Source organism: Ixodes scapularis, unplaced genomic scaffold (assembly GCF_016920785.2).
Source record: "Ixodes scapularis isolate PalLabHiFi unplaced genomic scaffold, ASM1692078v2 PGA_scaffold0__279_contigs__length_252992795, whole genome shotgun sequence".
NCBI lineage: Eukaryota > Metazoa > Arthropoda > Arachnida > Ixodida > Ixodidae > Ixodes > Ixodes scapularis.
In genome coordinates, this window is record NW_024609835.1 from 86,491,059 (window position 1) to 86,513,049 (window position 21,991).

Genomic DNA, 21,991 nt, shown 5'->3' on the forward strand with positions numbered 1-21,991 from the left:
GTACTTGAAGTACTTCCTAACACTGCTTATGGTGAAGTGCCAGAACTCATGAAAATCCTTATTGTTCCCATTGCTCCCTCCATCAATGAATGTGGAAGAATTAAAATCCTTTTTCAGGACTCTACTGAATTTTTCAAAGCTACTAAACTTCACCATTTCTCTAGTAAACTCTGAAATGCACTTACATCTCTCCACGTACACTTGGGTGCAAATGCATTTGTCCCACAGCTGAACAGTTGGCCATTGTGGGACAGGAGCACCTTGAAGTAGTTTCTGCAGTCCTCCTGTCAATAGAAACAAACAACTTGGTATGATTTCTTCAAAAATGATTTTCATGCCACAATGTTAAGATAATTGCTTACATCATCAAATTATTGTCTTTACATGACCTAAACATCTAGTTACACATAGAAAGTCTAGAAATATTTCTTTGAGCATTAACAAAACTTTGCATCGTCAATGCTGCACATAAAGCAACATTATTTTATTTTTTCGAACATTGCATAAAAGTTTTGTCTTTTCTTTCTAATGCACTGTGAGAGTTGTTCAGGAATACACAAAAAGAATAGTTTGGCTGGCACAGTTAACTTACCTCCGACCGTCCTTTTAATCGACATATCTTGACAGCAGTATTCGGAGCTTGTACGTTTACTTCTTCCAACTTCTTGAACCCTTCTAAACTCAGGCGAAACAAGTGATCCCTGGAAATTCAAACAATAAATGTTGAAGTGCCAACAGTCTCAGGGAAGGAAGTTCATTGCCTCTTTCTATCCAAGTACAAGCAGTGAACTAAGAGACACAGTCCTTAAATTACTTGGCTGAGAAATGCTTGATTGAAACAAACAAATAAAGACTTTAGTCATATACCAGTTGTTCTTGGTGTCTCCCTGTTATTTTTACCTGTTATGCATGTTCCTCGACATATATTTAATTCTACCAATGCTCCAACCACATGCGAAGCTTTGAAGCTTGCTGTGATCTGTCTTATTTCAATTTAAAAAATGGCTACTGGGCTGCTGCTCATACTTGGGAAGTCCAAAGCTTTGCCAGTCCTAAAAAGCTCCCAAAGCCACTAGAAATGTTTTCACAGCGAGAAATTGTGACATACAAAATTTAAGGCTCATTTCTTCTTTTCTCCAAGGGAGTCATGGCCACCTTGAACTGTATACACTTAGAAGTCATGGGAATATTTAAACAGCTCCAAGCTCACAACCTCCCAGAGACTGCCACTATGCATCAGTACAGCATCAGGAACTGACTATATGAAGCTTCTTAGTAGAAGGCTGTAAGCACAATCATTTCAACAGGAAGCCAGGCTAAGCACATTGCCCATGAAAGCAATTTGTTTCCCAGTGAACACAAATAATGATTCTAGCTAGCCATCTATAGCTACTGCGGTATTAGCTCCACATTAGTATTGATGGTTGTAATCAATCAGTCGGGAGGCTATTTAGCTCCCAATGAACAATAAAGAATGCTGTTTTCTGCAAACATTAGTTGAACCTTGGCATACCCTCCTAAATTCAACATTATCCAGATGTCAAGATTAGTTTAATAACAGATATCGTGCAACCTGCAGAAATTCCGATAGTGCTTTTCAAATAGTGTTGAAGCATTTCCGGCAATACACTTCAGCTACTAGCTCGGCTCAACAAAATTTATCTGTGTACATGAAACATTTTGGAGCATATCAGCACACAGTGTGCCAATAATACTCAAGGTTATTATGTAGTTAGAGAAGATACTCTAGAAATAAACACTATCAAAATAAAATAATCTGTAGCATTTTTTATTATTGCACTCTTTTTTGAGTAAGCAAGGCACATAGTTATATAAAGGTGACTCGAGATAAGAGACTCTGCTTAGTCCAGTAAAATAAGCAGCATATGAAAGGTATAAGCGAAAACAAAAGCACTAGCTAGCAGACTCCGAAGGCACCAACCTTACACCATAGCATCTGGAATGACTTAAGAAACATGTTTGACTAACATTAAATCGTAATATCGATAGGCCACCGCAACGCATGGTGCTACGCCATGGAAACATACTCAGAAGTGCCAAACGAAATGCATCTCAAATTGGCCAGATGACGCTTCACCGCTGCACCTCGCAGTCATCGTCGTAGTACATGGCTAGTCCTTCCTCAACCAACATCATATTGAGCCAGGCATCTTCGAGAGAATTAGTATCGCACAGCAGTACGTACAGGATTCCACCCTTACAACCGACGACCGAACACATGAGGACTTTGTCACGCGAAAGTTCGACCAGTCTGTCCGACACGGCGGTGTCCCAGTCGGTCCCGCCGAGAGGGTGGATCATGGCCAGTCTGGCGTTGATGGCCTGGCATGGGAGCTCGTGAAACTTCGGAAGCAGGACGTACAGGTCTTCACAGGGCACAGGCGTCTTCTTGCCGGAGTCGACGTCGAAGACTTCGACGGGGTCGCCCCCGAGCGCGTCCGTCACGATGCCTCGGCGCCACCTTCGGCCGTCGCTCTCTGAAGCAGAGGCGTCGAAAAAAGCGCAAGCACATCCTATCGAAACGTATCTTCCGAGAGCCGTGCGGGCGCGCTGGTCGGAGTAGAAGTCGGCCATGGCACTCACCAAAGAAGACGTCGCTTGGGACGTTTCTGGCGTCTGCATATTGAGCACAATTTCGTGGGGAGTGGCGACGTGCGTTACCGTGACCGGAAAGTAGTCATTGGAAGACAGCTGCGGAAGCAACACGGGCTCTAACAGCGAGAAGCTCTTCTGTTCGATGGGCACCGCTGGAGATCCAGCTGACGGTGACGACTCCTTGAGGAAAAGGACAATCTCGCCGTGAAGGACCCTGAAGAGAAGCAACTCGCTGTGCATCATGCAGACGTCAAGGACATCGGTGCCTCCCAGGGTCTTCCAGCCGGTGTGCCTTCTGAGAAACGCCAGGATTCTGTTGAGTGCGAGTCCGCCTGGTTCCCCTTTCAGCATGCTTTCGAGAACACTGCACAAATCCAAGCTCGAATCAACTTCGGCAGCAGGATGAAGGTCCGTTGAAGAGGGTAGGCTGGCCGCAGAGAGGTCAACCATGCTCCGATTATCCGAACGTTTGGTCATACGGGGAGGGAGCGAGTGACGTCTTCGCTGCTGTTGAGTTGAAAGAGTTTGGTGATTCCGCCCCTTGCAGCATTTGTTCCCGTTTCGCCCACGGCTCATGTGGGCACCCTAGATTTTGGGTTCACGCAGTTCACACTACAGGCAACACAGGCACGCAGGCAAAGCAGGTTCAGGTGTGCGTGTGTCAGCGTCACGACCAACGCTTTACTTACGACTACTGTGCTAACGAACCTAAAGACACTCTCCCTGAGAGCTCCCTAATGAAGAGTGATAAAGAGCGTGCTTGGCGTGCTCGGCGTGCTCGCGACCTCGCGAGCTCCCGGCTGGATGGATGGATGGATGAATACGGCTGAGCCCTTTGGATCGGGCGGTAGCTTACGCCACCTAGCCATTTTGTTTTACCATTTAAGCTTAGAATATTTAAATGTGAAATCTATATTCACTCCGCAGTGCAAAGAAAGTGAGGCTATGAAACCCCCTTGCCATCAGTGATTAAGAAAATACCTAGTTTTCTCTCGATTTCTGCCACCATTCACTTAATCTTTGCTTGGTAATCTCTACAGTCTTGAAATCCACTCTCCCTTCGCTGTCTCTAAAACCCAATGACTTTATTAAATCTATGTTGTCTTCGGTAGGCATAGGGTGAAGCCCTTTACAGTAGAGTATCAAGTGCTCAGCCGTCTCGTCCTCCTCTCCACAAGCAGTGCACACTGTATCAATTTCCTGGTACTTCACTCTGTATGTTCTGGTTCGCAGAACACCCGTTCTTGCCTCAAACAGCAATGAGCTTCCCCTAGAATTGTCATAAATGCTTTCTTTGGCAATAACTCTTTTGTTTAATCTATAGCTTTCCAGAGCAGTCTTTGTCTGCATTCCCTCTAGCCACCGATCTCTTTCTGTGGCCTTAACTTTCTTCTTAACTGAGACTTGCTCTTCCGTACCTTCGCTATAGCCCAAAAACCTTCCTCTTAATTTCCTAGTGCGCTGTCTCCACTTTGTGTCTACACTCCTCATGTATAAATAGCTGAAAACCTTTCGTGCCCATTGCTCCCCATCCATTAGCCTCAACCTATCCTCAAATTCTACCTTGCTCACCGCTTCCCTGCTCTCAAATGATGCCCATCCCATGTCTCCTTGTATTCCCTGGTTTGGCGTTTTGCAATGCGCCCCCAAAGCCAGTCTACCTACTCCGCGCTGTTTTATTTCTAGTTTCGCATGCACTTCGGATTTCATGCATAGCACTGCATTTCCAAAAGTCAAGCCAGGCACCATGACCCCTTTCCAAATCTCTCTCACCACCTCATACCTGTTGTAATTCCAAAGTGCTCTATTTTTCATTACAGCTGCATTTCTGTTGCCCTTACCTATTATATACTTTTCATGGTCTCTGAGATATTCTGCACCATCACATATCCATACTCCTAGATACTTGTATTTACTAGCTCTCTCAACTGTAATATTCTGTATCTTCAGCCTCTCAACTTCATCCTCGTTAAAAATCATGACTGCCGATTTTTCGCTACTGAATTCTAAACCTAATTCCTCTCCTTCCCTACCACAGATGCTCATTAATTCCTGCAACTCCGTCCTGTTGTTAGCCATTAGTACAATATCATCCGCATACATCAATCCCGGTAAGGATTGCTGAATTTTTTGGCCTAGCTTACTGTAAGAAAGGTTGAACCCAAGCCCACTCTTCTCTAGTCTATCCTCCAATCCTCTCAGATACAACATAAACAGCAAAGGCGATAACGGGCACCCCTGCCTAAGGCCTCGTCTTATCTCTATTTTCCCTGTCGCCTTTCCTTCCCATGTTATAATCACCTTGTTATCTTTGTAAATGTTCCTTAATAGTGCTGTTAGTCCTTCATCTAGGTTTAAGTTCTCCATTATGTCCCACAGGTTTCTTTGGTTCACATTGTCATAGGCACCCTTGATATCCAGAAATGCCAGCCAGAGCTGTCTGTTTTCTTTTTGCGCTATTTCTATACACTGTGTTAGAGAAAATAGGTTGTCCTCCAACCTTCTTTGTTTTCGAAACCCGTTCTGTAACTCGCCCAGTATGCCCTCGCAATCTACCCATTCCTCCAGTCTGTTCTTTATAATCTGCATTACCAACCTGTAAATAACCGGTGTCACGGTTATACACCAACTCATGTTTACAAACAAACCGGAGCGCGCGGAGCACCCCTAGCGGACGCCTCCGGCGCCGCGCATGCGCGATGGGGGTGTGGGCAAAAAGCTCGCCGTCGCCCATAAACAAACCATTGAAATGCGATGTTGTCGGCTACGGTGTGAGTCCCCGCGCTCTTTTTTGCGTCGGAATTGTTGATTCTACGTCCTCCTAACGATGTCTGACTACTTGAGCAGCGTCAGCGAAATTAACGAGGCTCGTTACACCGCAAAACTTCGCGTGAATAATCTGATATGCAGCGATTCATTCCGCGTGGACGCCGCAGAACGTACGCTAAAGCCTGATTCACATGATGAGATTTCGCTCGCAATATTCACTCACGACGTCGCTCGGGCTGCAAAAGCGTGAACCGTAGCTGAGATGGTCGACGTCGATACTGAAAATCGCAAGCAGAATCTAACCAAGTGAATCAGGCATAACAAGTCGGTGATGGCCACTGGTAACAATGATCAACATCTCCTTGTATCTACTGTTTACGTCGAGCCTGCTTACCAACCTTCAAACTTAAGTCTTTTAAGGCCTGCACTTAATTCTTATCGCAAGTACCGGGCCCACGTTTGGTCTACGGGCCGGTGTCCTCTAAAAGAGCAGACGACAAGCAGAAACGTTTGAAAGAGCAGACGACAGTTCGAACGATCAGGCGACCGTTTGAACTTGAAGACGCACTAAACGTAGTCCGCAGGTGGTCCGTACAACTTGACGGTTTTCCGGCGTTCATTTTCGAACCAAACAAATAAATTTGATGGCCAGTAGTATCCGTGAATTTAACCCAAAATGCTTCCCGCCCAAGCAATCGTTGTCCGACGGCGTCTGGTTTTCCCTTTTCACGGCACATATCCGCGTTCTCGGACGAACCGAGCGCATGAAAACTGACCTTCAAACCTTTCTCGACTCTCTTGGTACAGCCCCAGTCGCAGCGTTTTGACGACAAGGCAGGTTTTTGTCTGGTTCCTTTCAAAACAACGCAGGAATACACGTCTGGCATGGGGACTTCTGCCCACAGCCCCAGACCGGAAGTGCGTCCGACGCGCCACCACCGCGCCGTGACGTAACAGAGATGAGTTGGTGTATAGGACGATAATTCCTAATATCAGACTTATCTCCCTTTCCCTTATATATCATACTCATCCTACTAAGCCTCCATTCATCCGAGTTTGAGCGCCACCTAGCGAGAGGCGTTCTCACTAGGCGGCACAAAAACTCGGTACTCCTACCTTGTCGGGAAGACCTTTTCATTTTAGTAGTTGCCTCACCGGCGGATAGAGGGCGCTGACGCACTCGGCGCCATTAGGTTGCTTCAATTTGGTTGGTTTCGGTTTCAACGTGAACGCGGCTACGTTGCTGTTTTACGTTGTTTTGCTTAATTTTGTGATATGAATATTTTCCTTATAGCACAGACCAAATGAAACAGTAGTATTGAGACACTTTGATGACTCCGAGGTGTATTTTAGTTTAAATTGCGAACTTTTTTTGACGAGCTCCTTTGATGTATCTCATTATGGTCAGTTGTGAAACGCCTGACTGGTGTACAGGGGACATTACCATCGTCTGCGGCAGTACCCGAAGACATCAGTGTCCAGAAAAACAAACTAACGAAGAGACTAACACGTGAATGTAAAGAACCATATCGACAGCTTGATTAGCAATGTGCTGAATAGGCCAGTACAGATGAACTCGAGAATTTACTACTCACTGTTTTTTTTTTGTTTTTTTTTCCGTGGGCACCCAACCTTTAGTTAACTTCACAGGCTAAAACGTATAGTGTAATGACGCAGATAATTGACATAAACAAGCAGTATCGTCTCGACTTCTTTTTTTTTAATTTTTATTCAGTACTTGAGCACGTTTTGAGAACCCGAGTAGGAAATCTCTTAAATTATCAATCATGTTAAAGTATTCATAAGCAGAATTTCGCGATATTGGACCTACGAAATAAATTATTCTATATAAACATTTGCTTACTCAAAATATGATATAAGTGACAGGCCCATCAAATTAAGTCTAGCATTTGTCTTCCGTAAAATTGGCCATATAAAATTAAAGGGCGCAAGAGGAGAAATACCTCGGAAAGTTTGGGTGAATTCTAGCTCTAGGCACCGCTTCACGGACCTGTGTGAACAAATATTTATTTGTTTGAACAGATTCGCTTTGTAAATTTCGGCGTCGCCAGCCACCAAAAGTCAACCCCTATTCACCATCGACAATCCTGGACTCAAGTAATTGTTATGCAGGCGGCTATTTTTTCGGCGTCAAATATTCCGATTTTAGATACTGCCAAAAATTAAAACAGCATTTGCAAAAAAAAAAAAAAAAAAGAAGAACGCTCGTCATTATTGCGCATGCGCCGCACCCAAACCGCATTTTGGATTTGCAAATAGAAACGACGTTATTTTTTTGTGCACGCTATTCTAAAATTAGCTACTGTTAAGTGTCTGTGGCAGTTTCTTACACCAAAAGTCCCAACCTTTGTGTTAAAATAAACTAAGTGGATGGCACTGGCTATATCTAATCAATAAATCACTTAAATTACTGTCGAAATGGCAGCGAGCACGGTAACAATTTCTTAAACTTCATAAGTAACCAACCAATCAAATGTTTACGTCGCAAAAGAAAGATTGAGAACCTCATACACATGTAGGTATGATATTGTGAACAAACAAATCGCTTGATTTGACGTGCCATTACTTCCCTCAAATAAAATACAAGTTGAACGTTCGTTGTCTATCTACTCCGCGAGTTTCCTCACATAATCAAAAGAATGTGTTTTCGATATATTATGAATACAAAGAACGAAACGATACTTTCAGGAAATAAAGATAGTCTTCCTTGCGCTTGACGTCTTACGACCCTAAATATACACGATTCTTATTGCGAATGTTCCGCCACTATTAGCAAGGAAACCTGAGTTGTCATAAGGACCTTTGAACCCTCGTGATGTGTTAGTGGTCGAGTAGACATATCGGACAATATTTTCCGACGTAAAGCAAGAAAGCGCGGTGAAACGCGACGCACAAATACAACGCATCCGCCAAGGCGCGAAGGGGAGAGCGGAACAACAAGTTGAAGCAACCTAATGGCTGCTGCGTCACGTGATTCCAAGGTGGCAGCGCCCACGCGGGGGAGGATGAAACGGTCTATACGTGGGTGCGTGCCATCTGATCGCGCTTTCTGGTTTCAAGCACGTTCACGCTGTAAAAATGTCTTTTCTCTATGTAAAGCACACTGAAGGCTTAATTAGTTCGCTTTTTTTGTTTTAGTTTGCGCAGCCAACACCAGATGGTATTGGCTGAAACCGCGCGCCGCCAACAACATAGAGGCCAAAACAACCTGGTGCAGCGCGGAAAAAAACGAAAAAATATACAGAGTTCCAGGCCCCGCCACGAGGCGCCGCTGAAACTCGCCCTGCTTTACCCTCCGGGAGTGGTCGTGGTCGGCGTTGGCGGCGTTGTAGTCATAGAAAAAATCGCGTTGTAGTCAAGGTTGTAGTGAAGGTTGAGGGGGGAGGAGAGGAAGTGAAAACGAGAAACTCAAGTGATGCGAGTTGTGATTGGAAGAACAGGATCACGTGAAAGAGACATCGCTGTAGTGGTTGTAGTTTAGTTAGTTAGTTAGTTGGCGGTACCTAACCCCTTTTGAGGTCAGCAAAAGTTCAAATTGCCGACACAGGTAAAAGTTTTAGTTCTTGTTTTGTTTTAGCTTTTCCCACTTTTGGCACACTTTCACTGGTTATCGATCAGACGTAGTCTCTCCCATTCAACGAGAATGCGCCTGGTGGCTAGTGAACCGTGGGCTCCTTCCCCGAATCCCAGCATTTCGGGAATCCTCTCTTCGCTGGTCGCCCAGGGCGGTCGACAGTGGTCTAGGGCAGGGCACCACAGCAGCACGTGGAGGACATCCTCGCTTGACTGCCCGCACAGATGACAGGCTGTGTCGGTGTCTCCGAAGAGTTGGGCACGTCGGCAGCCTGTCATCAGCGCTCCTACCCGTGCCTGGAACAGTAGCGCACTTTCATGGTCCCCTCGATAGTGTGTGCAGGGAGACGGCTCAGGCTTGTGGAGCGCGTAGATGCTCTGGAGGCTCTGCTTTTTCCTCACCGCTTGTCTCCAGGCCTCAAGTTCAATCGCGTTCACCTCCTCTGTCACAGCCTTGAGCCATCCTTTCTCCGATGTGGCCTCATGTCGCCTTGTCCCTTTGCTGTACACAGAGTCGAGCCTGGCGATGGTGCTTGACCAGTTCGTCCTGCTGCTGCGGTATCTAACGTAGTGGAATGTCCTTTTGGCGTACGCTTCCTCTGGCATGTGAATCAGGCGCCCGAGGTATCCGAGCTTGGCCCTTGCATCCCGTTGCTTGAAAGTCGACCAGGCCATCTCTCCAGTGACGGCCAGGTTTGCAGCATACCTCGGCAAATTCATTCATGAACTCGCTCATTCACCTTCATTCACATTCACGGCGTGAATCTGAATGGCCCTGAATGAATTCTTGAAATTGAAAAAAATCATGATGTGATGGTGAATGACTTTGTGACTTTGAATGAATTCGTGATTTGATGGTGAACGACTTCGTGAATTTGAATGAATTTGTGATGTGATGGTGAATGAAGTCGTGAAGTCGTGATGTGATGGTGAATGACTTCGTGAATTTGAATGAATTCCTAATGTGGTTTTGAATGAAGTCGTGATGTGATGGTGAATGACTTCGTGAATTTGAATGAACTCATGATGAGTTGTGATTGTGAATGACTTCGTGAAGTGAAGAATTCATTGTGATGTGAATGACTCAATGAGTTTGTGACGTGATGGTGAATGGCTGGTGAACACGATGAATCTATGATGTGAGTGGCTCTTGAACTTGACAAGTTTGTGATGGGAAGTAATACCGTAAACTTAATTCTCGACGTGAAAGTGAGTACGGTTATGAATTCAGAATAGGCGGAAAACATGTTACGCAGGCGCTTGCTTGCTTGCTGGTTGTTTTCATCCTTCACCGCAAACGACAGGGACCCATTTGACTTTAGCGGTTTGGGCATCAGCCTCGCTGCGTAGCCGTGCGCGCCTCAGCGCGGTGGCCCTTTGTCGAGTCAGATCCTGGTTTTAAGTGGCTGACACAAAATGGCGCCACAGTCCTATTCCACGAGAAGTGCGAACTCGTGAAGGGCTACCAGCCGTGAAGTCAAATTTAGTCAGGATGAACCTGAATGACTTCATGAGTCATGCGGAATTCATGATGTGATGGTGAATTCCGGTGAATTCGTGTCGACCGTGATGGTGAATAACTTCGTGAAGTGATGGTGAATTCAGATGACTTCGTGAAGTGATGGTGAATTCGGACTAATTCATGATGTGATGGTGAATTCACGATGGTGAATTCTGATGAATTCAGGGTGATGGTGAATGACTTCGTGAATTGGTGATGTGATGGTGAATGATTCAGTGAACTTGGAGGCGGCGGTGATGTGATGGGGATGAATTCTTGGCACGGTTGAACGACATGATGTGAAGGGGATGAATTCTCGGCGGAGTTTGAAAGCCGTGATGTGAAGGGGATGAAGGTTCGGCGCGGTTCAACGCCGCGATGTGAAGGGCTACGAATTTGGGAGGTCAGAGTACCTTGTGACGTGAATGCGAATGAATTTGGAGACGTGATTTTGTTCGTGATGTGATGGTGAAGGAAGGGGCTCTAAAATGCCGACCTATGGTTTGCAGTTGCCCCGTTTCCGCCCAGTGCCCACCTCCCGATTTCCACTTGATGGCGATCCAGTGTCTTCAGGGTGGTCTGTTGGAAGACCACTGCATCGTTAGCATAGGTGATCGCCGGTACTGCGACACTCTTCCACAGTGCCCTCGCAAGGGTGTATGGGTTATAGGAATACTTTGCCATGTTCCACAGGTGACCTTTTCGGATGTTGGAGGTTTTTAGGGTGTTCCTCTCGTGTAGTTCTAAGTACAGCGGGCCTTCTTGAAGAGTCACTCCCAGATACCTGCATTCCTTGGTATGTTCTACTTCCACCTCCTGTACTCTAAACTTGTGGTTAAGCTCGTGAACATTATAGCCCATCCACTTTGATTTTTCCTTACTGAATTTGAATCCCTCTTCATTCCCAATTCGAGTGCAGATATCGAGCATGTCTTGAAGGTGAGCTTCATTCTCTGATAACAGGAGTATATCATCAGCAAAGGCCAGTACTGGAATATAAGTTGTTTCCATGTCATTACTGGAGGTAATGGTTGTGAAAGAAACACCCTGCCCTTTGGCTTGCAGCTCCAGAATGAGATTGTTGATGTAGATGTTGAACAGGGTTGGAGAAAGGGGGCAGCCTTGGCGCAGACCCACAATCATGTTCACCTGCCCTGATAAATGTTCTCCCAAACTGTATCTGGCGTTGCATCCGGCGTACATGTTTCTGAAGAGCGATACTGTCTGAACATCCAGTGCCATCGCTTCTAACTTCGTCCACATCTTCTCATGGGGCACTGCATCATAGGCCTTTTCCAACTCAAGGTAAGTTTCATGTTGCATTGCGTAGATGGCGCCTCCGTCGGGCATCCCTAATCCCCGCTTGTTCGCTGCAGCGCGAGTGCGGCCTCTGGGCATGCATTTTTTTTTTTTTTTTCGTTTTGCTAGCGTTGCAGAGGCCGGCGGCAGCATGCTAAAGACACGTTCTCTACTCGTTCGTCGTCACTCGCCGAAGACGTTTGTAAAACCCCGTGTGAGCAGTGATACATTGCCGTCAAGAACATGTGGAAATTTTTACGAAAGCGCAGTGCCGTAAGAAAAAGGCACAACTCGTCGAAAGCAAGTTTCGCCGGTCTCGCGGCGTGTTCAAAGCTTCCTTGGCGCGCCGAAGTGCCATGTCTCTGAGCCTTCGCACACTTGAATACCGATCAAGAATCGACGCCGTGGTGATGTCTCTAGACCTATACCACCAATCTTCAAACCTCCTCTTTGTTATTGTAATAATCTTTTCGTCCATTCCTCCATCGCCATCCACCAGACCCAGTACTCCCGCAAAATCTGTTCCCTCCACGTGGGTGGGGTGAAGCCCCGCACAATTTATAACCAAATGTTCCATTATCTCGTCCTCGCTATGGCATACCGTACATAATGTGTTATCAGAAAATTCTGCCCAATGTTTCTTAGTTCTCAGAACTCCTATCCTTGCCTCAGACAACAAAGCGCTCCCGCGAGTTATCAAATATATTCTCTTTTCTTATTTCATGTTTATGCGATGTGTATAACGTTAGAGCCGATTTTGTCATCATCCTCCCCTTCCACATTTTCCCCTCGGTCTCCTTTACGCCTGTGGTGTCTTGCTCGCCCCCATCATTAGTTTGTAGGTATTTAAATTTAAGTTTTCGCGTTCGATTTGTCCACTTTGTGTTCAAGCTCTTCATATATAAATACTTGTACACGTTCCCCACCCAACGCGTACCCTCCATTTCATCTAGCATTTGCTCGAATTTCAGTTTGCTGATAGGTTCCCTAGCCTCAAATGATGACCAGCCCATATCCCCCTGTGCCCCCCATTCGGTGTGCCCCCCCCCCCCAATTCGGTGTGCCCCCCTGCGCTCCTAGTGCCACCCTACCCACACTTCTTTGTCGGATTTCTAAACTTGATTGAACCTCAGCTCTCATGCACAGTACCGCCTTACCGAACGACAGTCCCGGAACCCTAACTCCTTTCCATATATCCCTTACTACTTCATATCTATTAAAATTCCACAGCGCTCTCTGTTTCATAATTGCCGAGTTTCTTTACGCTTTCTTTAGTACATCTTTCTCGTGTTCTTTTAGGTATTTTGTTCCCTCATCTATGGCTAGCGGTTCCGGTTACCATCCTGCGGCACATGTATGAGCCAAATTGGCCAAGTGCCTGCAGCTAAAACCGCTAAAACCCCAACGTCAAGCAGGACAAAACGAGCGCACGTTGGCGACCGGTGGCGCCAAGGTGCCAATATTACTTCTCTGTGTCGCTTTGGGTCTGCCAGACTCTGATTTCGTCGAGCTTTAGCAGGGGCGGATCCAGAGCTCCGTTTTGGGGGGCGGGCGGAAAAATTTGTAAGGATACTATTCTCCCATTCTTTCTTGTGCCCCGGAGGGCCCACCCATGTCAAATTGCCCTCCGAGAAGGGGGGAGGGCGGGGGGATCGACTTTGTTTCGAGGCAGGGGGCGGCCGCGCCCCCCCCCCCCCCCCCCCTTGGATCCTTCCGCGGGGCGAGTAGGGGGATCCACTAACGATGGCATGGCCTTTCTTACGCGGTTTGATTATTGATAAGGAAATTAAATAATGTACGATAAAGAAACAATCTTGCATTCTTTTTCAAATACCGTCTCCGATTGTTTGGTAAATGAATAAATAAATTCTTACCGTGCTCCTACGATAAGCTGGTACCTGTTGATGTCGAACAGGAGTTTCGTGAAGTGTGCGGTGTCTCCGTGACTGAACCGTTCCATCTTGCCGTCTAAATCTATGGAGAGGAAGTAAAGGGAACTTGTTTTATCTCAGGACCGGAGGAAGCACTGTTTGCCCCAAATGTTTCGCGGTCTTTTAACACAAAACACACACGTAATAAAAAAAAAAAAAAAAAGTTGGTGCCTTTAAAAAAAAAAAACACGCTGTCAATTCCTTTTTTCCCAGAAAACATAATTTTTGTAAAACTTGAAACTTCACCACATCAAGCCGAAATATGTATACAGTATATATAGTAGTGTTCCTCTTTATTACAATTATATATTTTCATTTTCGATTCTTACCAAAAGGGACGCATGCTTTAGCCGAATTTACGCCTTAAAAAGTTTGCGAAACGCGCTAGTTTTCACCCGATAGAGGAGTAAGAAAAACAAGACAAGCTTTCCGGCAAAGCCCTCCACTCTCTCCCCTTTACCAGAGCGAACGCCGGAGAGGAGGCGAGACCAGACGAGGAGGGATTGGCCACGGGTTATGAAAAGTATTCGAGGGAAAGGAGGGCTGGGGAGGAGGAAGCAAACGGAATGCTGGAGAAGAGGGAGGGATACCTCCTCCTCTTTCAGCGTTCCGTCTGCTTCCTCCTCCTCAGCCTTCCTTTCCCCCGAGAACTTTTCTAAGGCTGGAGAGTTTCCCGGGAGGTGTGAGAAAGGAAAGTCTTTAGTATGAAGATGAAACACAATGTTACGCACAAGGACACCATAACCCCAAGGCTGGGGGGGGAGGGGGGTGCAATCGGAGTGGACAGGTCCTGTTGCTCCGATTGCACCGATTGCAGGGATGCTGAACCGAAATCTGGATTCCCCAGAACACGCGGCAAAAGCGTGCAACGGGATGCTATAAACACCAACACATCACTCATACAGCGATATCTCGAACGGATGACCGTATTTTTCAAAAAAAGGAGGCGCATATGACGGGAACGTTCACGTCATATTTCTTCGAGAAGGAGAGGGAACGGCCTCGCATCTTCTCCGCCTCGCCGCTTTGAGGGAGCGAAGCGAATAGAGCAGGAAAGTAGGTATCTTTACGGTCACGCGCCTCGTCGGCCTGGTTTAATCTCGACCTCTTTTCCCAAAAATACGGCCGTCCATTCGAGACATCGCCTTACGAGTAGTGTTGTAGGGAATGTAGCGTCCCTCCTACATCTCCTGCATTGATTTTTGGAAATCCGAATTTTGGCTCACCATCCCCTTAACACGAGGGGAAAAGGAAGTGCAGAAGAAATATGTTGCATTAAAACTTGGGTTCGGGCTTGACTTTGGCGGTCTTTTCCATACAGTCGGAGAGAACTTTCTGTGGCTCTGCAATAAAGGTACGGGAGCGCGCGCTTGAGCGCCGGTTAGAGCTGTGTACACGTGAACTTCTCTCATCAGAAATGCTACAGAAAGTTTTCCTCGTGTTGGCGCCATTGGAAATAAGTGGCACCCAGTTGGTCGAACGACGTTTCAGCGAACGCGGACTTTTCGTCGAATGACACTTTAGCGAACGGTAGTCCGCCGCGAAGCGTCGTTTACGGGTGGGCCAATTGTGGATTAACATTATTGTAATGAGCCGTCGCAGACTGCCGCTGCGAAGCGGCGTGAACGCAGCTGGGGGGATGGGTTAAAGAGAAATTGAACCGAAATTTGGATTTCGTAAAATAAGGTCGCAGAAGCGTTGAACGGGACGCTGCGAACTCCAAAACACCACTATCGATATCTCTAACGAATGGCCGTACTTTTAGAAAAGAAGGGTGCGATCAAGCGAGGGCTATGACGTCATTGTCCTCCTGGAAAATTTGAGAATGAGGGGAAGCGGCCTCACTTCTCTCCTTCTCGCTTTGGTTCACCAGCTCGACGGGACGTAGCGAGGAGGAGAGAGAATGAGAGTCGTGACGTCCCATGTCTGTCGGCCGCGTTCAATCGCGCACTTCTTTACCACAAATACGGCGATCCGTTAGAGATACCGCTGTATGAGTCATGTTTTGAGGTTTTCCAGTGTCCCGCCTATCCGTCCAGCCTTGTTTTGTGAGCTCAAACTTTTGGTTCAGCATCCCTTTATCAGGCGCCCCGCGTTATTCGCTAAAACGTCGATTCGCTCAAATGGCGCTGTTCGCTAAAACGTCATTCGCTCATGTGATATGGACGCCCTTTACACGTGTAACTGCTCTGGCGCGAATCCTGCAGCGACTTTCAGGAAGGCGGCCCTCTCAAAAGCCGCCTCGAAATTCGGACCGATTTGATGAGCCGGTAATTGCGGCCGAAGAGCCAGGCACCTTGCGTGACGGGCGGTCCGATTTCACGCCCGAAGTCTTCCTCGAGTTCGCGCGGAAGCGGCGTGGGCGGCGAGACTTCAAAACGAGTTCCAATTCGCTCCAGAGAAACGAGACACTAATTGCCTGTCGCAACAATGCCCGTGCTGAGAGCGCGTGGCTCACACAGGCACGCGCTGGCCGGGTCTGCAGGGTCCGCTCTTGAATGCAACGCCCCCACTTTCGCTCGAATTAGGGAGGAGCGAGTTAAAGGTCCCTTCGGCTATTGTTCTCGACGCGCTTCAGAGAGGTGCAACGAAAGTGGCTTCATCTAATCCCGCTGCGCAGCCTGCTCAGTTGAGGGGAACATTCTCACGCCCCCTCTCCGCGGGGAATAAATAACACGTTCACTTTTCTTTTGAACGCGAAAATGGGACGAGGCATTATTAGACCGGACATAAACATTGAGTCCTCGGGCAAGTTACACGTGAGGCCTTCCTTGTGAGCACAAGAAGGGGAAAGTTACCAGTGGCCGGGCCAGTTTCAGCGGTCTAACGGACCACCGTTAGACCTCTTTTATTTTCCCATGGGGGATGGGAGAAGAGAAAACCGATCAACAAGCGCACGGAGTCTCTTTCGCACACGTTGGGGGCATCCGAAAGATAGATGCCAGCCCTCGCTGCGTGAGTCCCAGTGAAGCGACAGATGGCGCGTACGAAAAAATGAAGTATATGACCTTTACTCACTCCGTGGAGGGAGGACCTCAGAAATCCCCCCTCCACACAGCAAACCGTTCGGTAACGTTTTATTATTATTATTATTTAATTGGCGTTCACAAATTAAATATCCAACGGAGCGGTTTTTTTTTTTTTTGCGTGTGTGTGAGTGGGTGGCGTTTTTCCTGCAGTTCCTATGTTGCAACAGGCGATCCGAAGAAAAGGCCGGAAAAGCTATAGGAGCGCGTCATCCTAAGTACGGCGTACGTCACAGCGAGCTCTGGTCCTCTTGCCCTGATGAAGCGAACATGAAGGCACTCTAGTCCGACCACGTGGAGGTTCAGAGATCCCCCCAGTCGTCGTCGACGGAAGCGACTCACCCTTTTCCGAGACCGTGACGTAGGCCGATGTCGCAGGTCCTGCGGTGCAAAGCAGGGCCCACCAGAGCAGCGCCAGCTGGGGCGCGTGCCGTACAAGCGGGAATCGGAGCCTGGGCAACGAAGACGTGGCGGCCATGGCTCCGTTGCGGAGTGCGCGGGGCGTCGGTCAGTTGCCCGGGCGACGGCCGCACCAGGTCGTCCGGCTCCCCATCGCCTCATCTACCGCGATCCTCATCTCGAGCTGGGGCTGCCGGCCATCGAGACCTGTGAGCAGAGAGGAACACTCGGGGGTCAGCCTAACACTCCAGTCGCACTGCTCATACATCATCATACAAAAGACAGGCTGTTCGCTGCAAACACGATGACGGCATCCTCTGCGTACATGCCTCAAGTATGTTCGAAGAATGTCTGCTTCACACGGGCTTTGAACATGTCTGTAGACTGTTTTTGTTTTTTACATGGACAGGACCGTCATATAGACACGCCTGAGACAGTGTTTCTGCACATTGTCTTTTGTACATCTATTAAGAGTGTGAATTCGCGGCTTTGTTTACTGAACGATTCTAAATGGAAGGGGCGGCGTGCACGCTTGCCGGGCGACACCTTCCACAGTACTGGAAGCTAAGGATACTATGCACTCTAAAAAAAAGCCCGTGCGTTCACTTTCCCGCACCACACTCGGACAGCCAATCACAGCAACTTAAAGGGACGATGAAGGCAGTTTCGAAGTTTTGTTCGACGATTGAAATGGATGTCAGGCACGTCTCAGATACTGTTGACCAGGTTCTAGCCCGAAAAGAAGTTTGGGTGCCGCACCAATTGAGCAAACAGGCGCGGTAATAATAGCGCCGGGAACGATGCCTGAGACCCTACCGAGGCGGCGGCAGAAAGGTGAACTAAAGTGCGCCGAAGCGTGACGACAACGGGCTCCTCGTCTGGCGATTGGTTCAAACGATAGACGATAGAACTGGTGTCTCATCAATCATGCCGCGTTTATGTGCAGTAGTAGGTTGCGCGAAAGGTCGGCTAAAGACGTGCGGTCGATCGGGCGACGTTAGTTAACATAAACTGCCGACCGATGCAGCAATGCGCATCATTTGGTTGCGCGCCGTCGTCTTGCGTAGAGCTGTGGACAGCGGTGTCAGGTAGGTCTGGGGCGCCCTCGTAAAGCGCCAACCCAGAGTTCTGTGTCCTTAGCAGCATCTCCCGTTCAGTCGGCGTGAGGTCGCTGAACGGGAGCTCAAACTCGTTTGCGAGAGCGGCGTTGTCGTCCATTTCTTCCAGGTTTTTTTCACAGACCGCCGTACACTAGAGCGAATCACGGGAACCACACTGAGTGTGCACTAAATCCTACCGATGCCGACAGTGCTCCCTGACGTCACTTCTCTTTCCAGAGGTGAAAAAGGGAAGAAATCTGAATGTTTGTTTCGGTTTCGCAAATTTATTTGCAGGTACAGAAATAAGAGACACAACGTTCTAGAAAAAATTGTGTGGCATGCCAGGACCCCAATGCTCCCGAAAACACCTTATTTTAAAAAAAAAAAAAAAAAATTGCCTTCATGGTCCCTTTAAAGGGGTATTCACACGAGGGAGAAATCCCGGGGATTTCTCCCCGGCACGCGCATCCCACGACGAAAACGACAGGCTTTGCGATGTGCAAAAGCCTCGCGTTTCCAACTCGTGATGCGGGCGTGCCGGGGAGAAATCCCCGGGATTTCTCCCTCGTGTGAATACCCCTTAAGGAGGAAGCTCAGCGAATGACGATGCCGAAACATATGCTTAGACCAGAAAACGCAGTCCGAGTTGTGACATTAAGCTATGCAAAACGTCACGCTTGCATTGCTTAATGTCACAACTCAGACTGCGTTTGTGCGGAACACAAATGGATGTATTTTCCCAGTTTGTTTTTGGAAATGGTGTTCATATAGAGGGGCATCCATATTAACGAAGTTCATATTAACGAGGCATGGCTGTATTATGATTACTTTCGCACAACATCACCAAAATCACATGAGCCACGGAAAAATGTTTCGCAGTGGTTGACCGTATATACTATAGACCTTTCCATCGCTTATCATCCGGGCGAAAAATGCTGAGTCACTGAGCTGTGCACGCAGCGTTCGATATACCGCGCAGCAGAGCAACAGCGCATGCTCAGAAGGCGTTCCACAGTCCAGCAGACAAAGATGGCAGCGCGCAGAAGGCGATTTTAGCGAAGGTTTATACTGTGTTAATCTAGCTTTGTGCTCGCAGGCGCAATAATATCGACGCGTGAAAAAAAAAAAAAAAAAAAAAAAAATAAACCGATGATTACGAAATATGACAAATATTGAGCGACGACATTGTTCTGAACACAGTACAACCTACGCGGCATTGTATGTAATTCGCGCATAAACACATATCAGAAGCATGAGCCCATTTGGTCCAGTATATAGAAAAATTTTATGGTCGAAAAAGTGTTTCATCCGGTACTTTTGTGCGCTACTGTATATATTAGATATTTTTATTGAAACATGGAGAGGTAAGCCGGAGCTCGTTCTCTGACTGGCTACTTTGTAGAAAAGGGTAGAGATGAATACAGAAATTTAGAATAAGAGCAAATGATCACGCACACGCACGCACGCACTTAAAGTTTATCCTGATGTACGGTATCTCCTTCTGGAGCGCTTTAAAAACGATACGTTCATGCCGACAATCGTTCCAACGATTGTTCATGAGCATCCTTCTCAACGCCTTCCGAGAGCGGATCATGGCAAGCTTTAGACGCTCTGTCAAAAAAAAACTGAGACATTCACAAACCCCGCTTTACAGAGAGACGGTAAAGGCTATTCAACTTCATGCAAAACGCAGGCAGTGGCACTGCACCCGACAGATATACGATCGCAGGCTACATTCAGGAGCGTTCATTCTCGTGTAGTTAGCACCTGTACATCAAAATCTTTATGGGCTGAGCTGGAACTTTCGCGGAACCGTATATAACGTCGTAATCGGCGAAGGATCGCGGAGCACCTCGCCGTAAAAAAAGGCGCCCGCGTCTCCTCTGCGTCCTCGCCGGCTGGGAGCCGCTGAAGCCGACCGGTAATGGATGGAAGACTGAGCCTTGGCCAACATGGCCGGCAGGAGGCACCCACGTGGTCCTAAGTAGGCTTCACTCAAGGCTCCCTTTCCTTCTCCTGCCGAACACGCGCCAGCCCTTTTGCGGGGAAACGATTGCGGCATACCGGCGCCGGGTATGCTTTGCGTACCCCCGCAGTCGAGGCGGCGTGGTTAGGCTTCGGTTAGACGGAAAGGAGAACGTGACGCTCACTTCCCGGATACGAAATGAAGTAGGGTAACGACGCTGATGAGGGGACGAAGGATTTATTTTGCGGTGAGCGGTAATCAGCGTTCGTTCGCCGACAGCGTCGACGATAATGTCTCAATCGGGAATATTCACTGGCGGCCATTGCCGCGTGCGCGGCTGCTGAGCGCGTGCTGACGGCGAGTTTCCTCAACTCTTTTACGTCGTGCATTCCGCACCATCGAGATTGCCGGTCTCAGCACCCCGTGAATGGGAGCTCGTACCGAGCATTCGCGGGGAACGGCGCGCTTAAATGAAATGTGGCGTCCAGTGAATTCCAGAGCGAGGATGACGACGTGGCAGAAGTATACTGCGGGCAGAGAAGAATTCTGGCGGACCACACGGGCTCCCAGTATGTCGCGAACTTAGGGAGTTTTCCTAGATGGTTTTCGCCGTCCCGCAACGCCCTCCGCCACCCGCTGTACGATACCCGAAACTCTACAGTCAAAGCTATCGGCGCGCAGCCGCAGTAGCAACTTCTTCGTTGCGGAGGGCTTAGCGGAGGAGGGAACGCGGTCTACGAAAACTCCCTCTTGTCGTACCTGAACGGTTAAATTGGTACGCTACACCTTTAAATTAAAAAAAAAAAAAAAAAAAAAAAAAATTGATGGTCGACTTTTTAGCAGTGTTGCCCGACTTCTACAGAAAAATATCAATATTTTTTTGGCCCCAAGGGGGGGGGGGGGGGGGGGGGGGGGGAGGCGTCGGAGAGATTTATACGATAGTTTATCTTACATATTAGGAACTCATTACCGATATTTACGCGATATAAAAGCACACGCATAATCTTTTCATAAGTCTGTTCTGGCCCCTCCGTTGGCAGGGGGGGTCCGCTCGGTCTAAATTTAGGCTCATGCGCGTAACAGTCCAACTTCAGTCAAACTTTGCGTTGAAAATGAGCGCGTTTTAGCAGACCGCTTTCGTACGCCCTCTCCGTTCTACGGAGCGGCACAATGGCCGCTGCGCACGCGCGACCGCTCTGAGTTTGAGCGCAGGCCCAGTTTGCCAGGCTCGGAGCGGAAAGTGAACACGATCTACTAAAACTCCCTAATATTGCATAGATACCAGTCTCCGAAGTCATATACGACGTACCACTCTATTACAACCGACGGCAAATAGCACGACAGTCTGAATTCCCGTGCCAAGAAAACCCCTGGGACAATTTGGGCGATTTTGAAACAAATAAAGCCGATTTCATGTTCGTGTTTTGGAAGAGGCGCGTCGATCGAAATAATTGGAACCCGGAGACGCCGACCGTCCCATCCGACACAAGGAAGAGGTTTTGTGAATCACACCCACCAGGGGATGAAACACAAGACCCGTTTTCACTAGGACTGTGAAATTAATCGCTTATTTAGTCGGTGGTTACTAGGCATTAGCCACCGACTAGATATTGAAGTGGTCCGTCGTTGTTGTCATGCTCAATATAAAAAAAATGTAGCCCTGAAAGATTAATGCCTCACTGACAACACGTGCTCAAAGAATTTACGAACTTGTCTAAAACCTACACTCTAAAGAAAGCCCGTGAGTCTACTTTCCCGCACAACACTCGGAGAGTCAATCAGCGCAACTT

The 21,991-nt window shown here is 47.8% G+C and overlaps 2 protein-coding genes across 5 annotated transcripts in view; both read right to left on the minus strand.

The window, feature by feature from the left end:
* Positions 1-21,991, minus strand: part of LOC8024075 (semaphorin-5A) — a 238,193-nt gene that overhangs the window by 52,777 nt on the left and 163,425 nt on the right. For all 4 annotated transcript variants that reach the window (XM_042288927.1, XM_042288929.1, XM_042288934.1 and 1 more), the window contains exons 3-6: positions 17,079-17,342; positions 13,654-13,753; positions 593-701; positions 186-284 (exon numbers count right to left, since the gene is read on the minus strand). In XM_042288927.1, coding sequence (XP_042144861.1) covers positions 186-284; positions 593-701; positions 13,654-13,753; positions 17,079-17,214 — 444 coding nt within the window. In that variant the 5' untranslated portion in view covers positions 17,215-17,342. The remainder of the gene's footprint in view (positions 1-185; positions 285-592; positions 702-13,653; positions 13,754-17,078; positions 17,343-21,991) is intronic.
* On the minus strand, positions 1,774-3,375 carry LOC121046265 (tudor domain-containing protein 5). The gene has a single exon (XM_040500314.2). It carries the CDS (start codon positions 3,190-3,192, stop codon positions 2,095-2,097), a length of 1,098 nt encoding a protein of 365 aa, XP_040356248.1. The 5' UTR covers positions 3,193-3,375; the 3' UTR covers positions 1,774-2,094.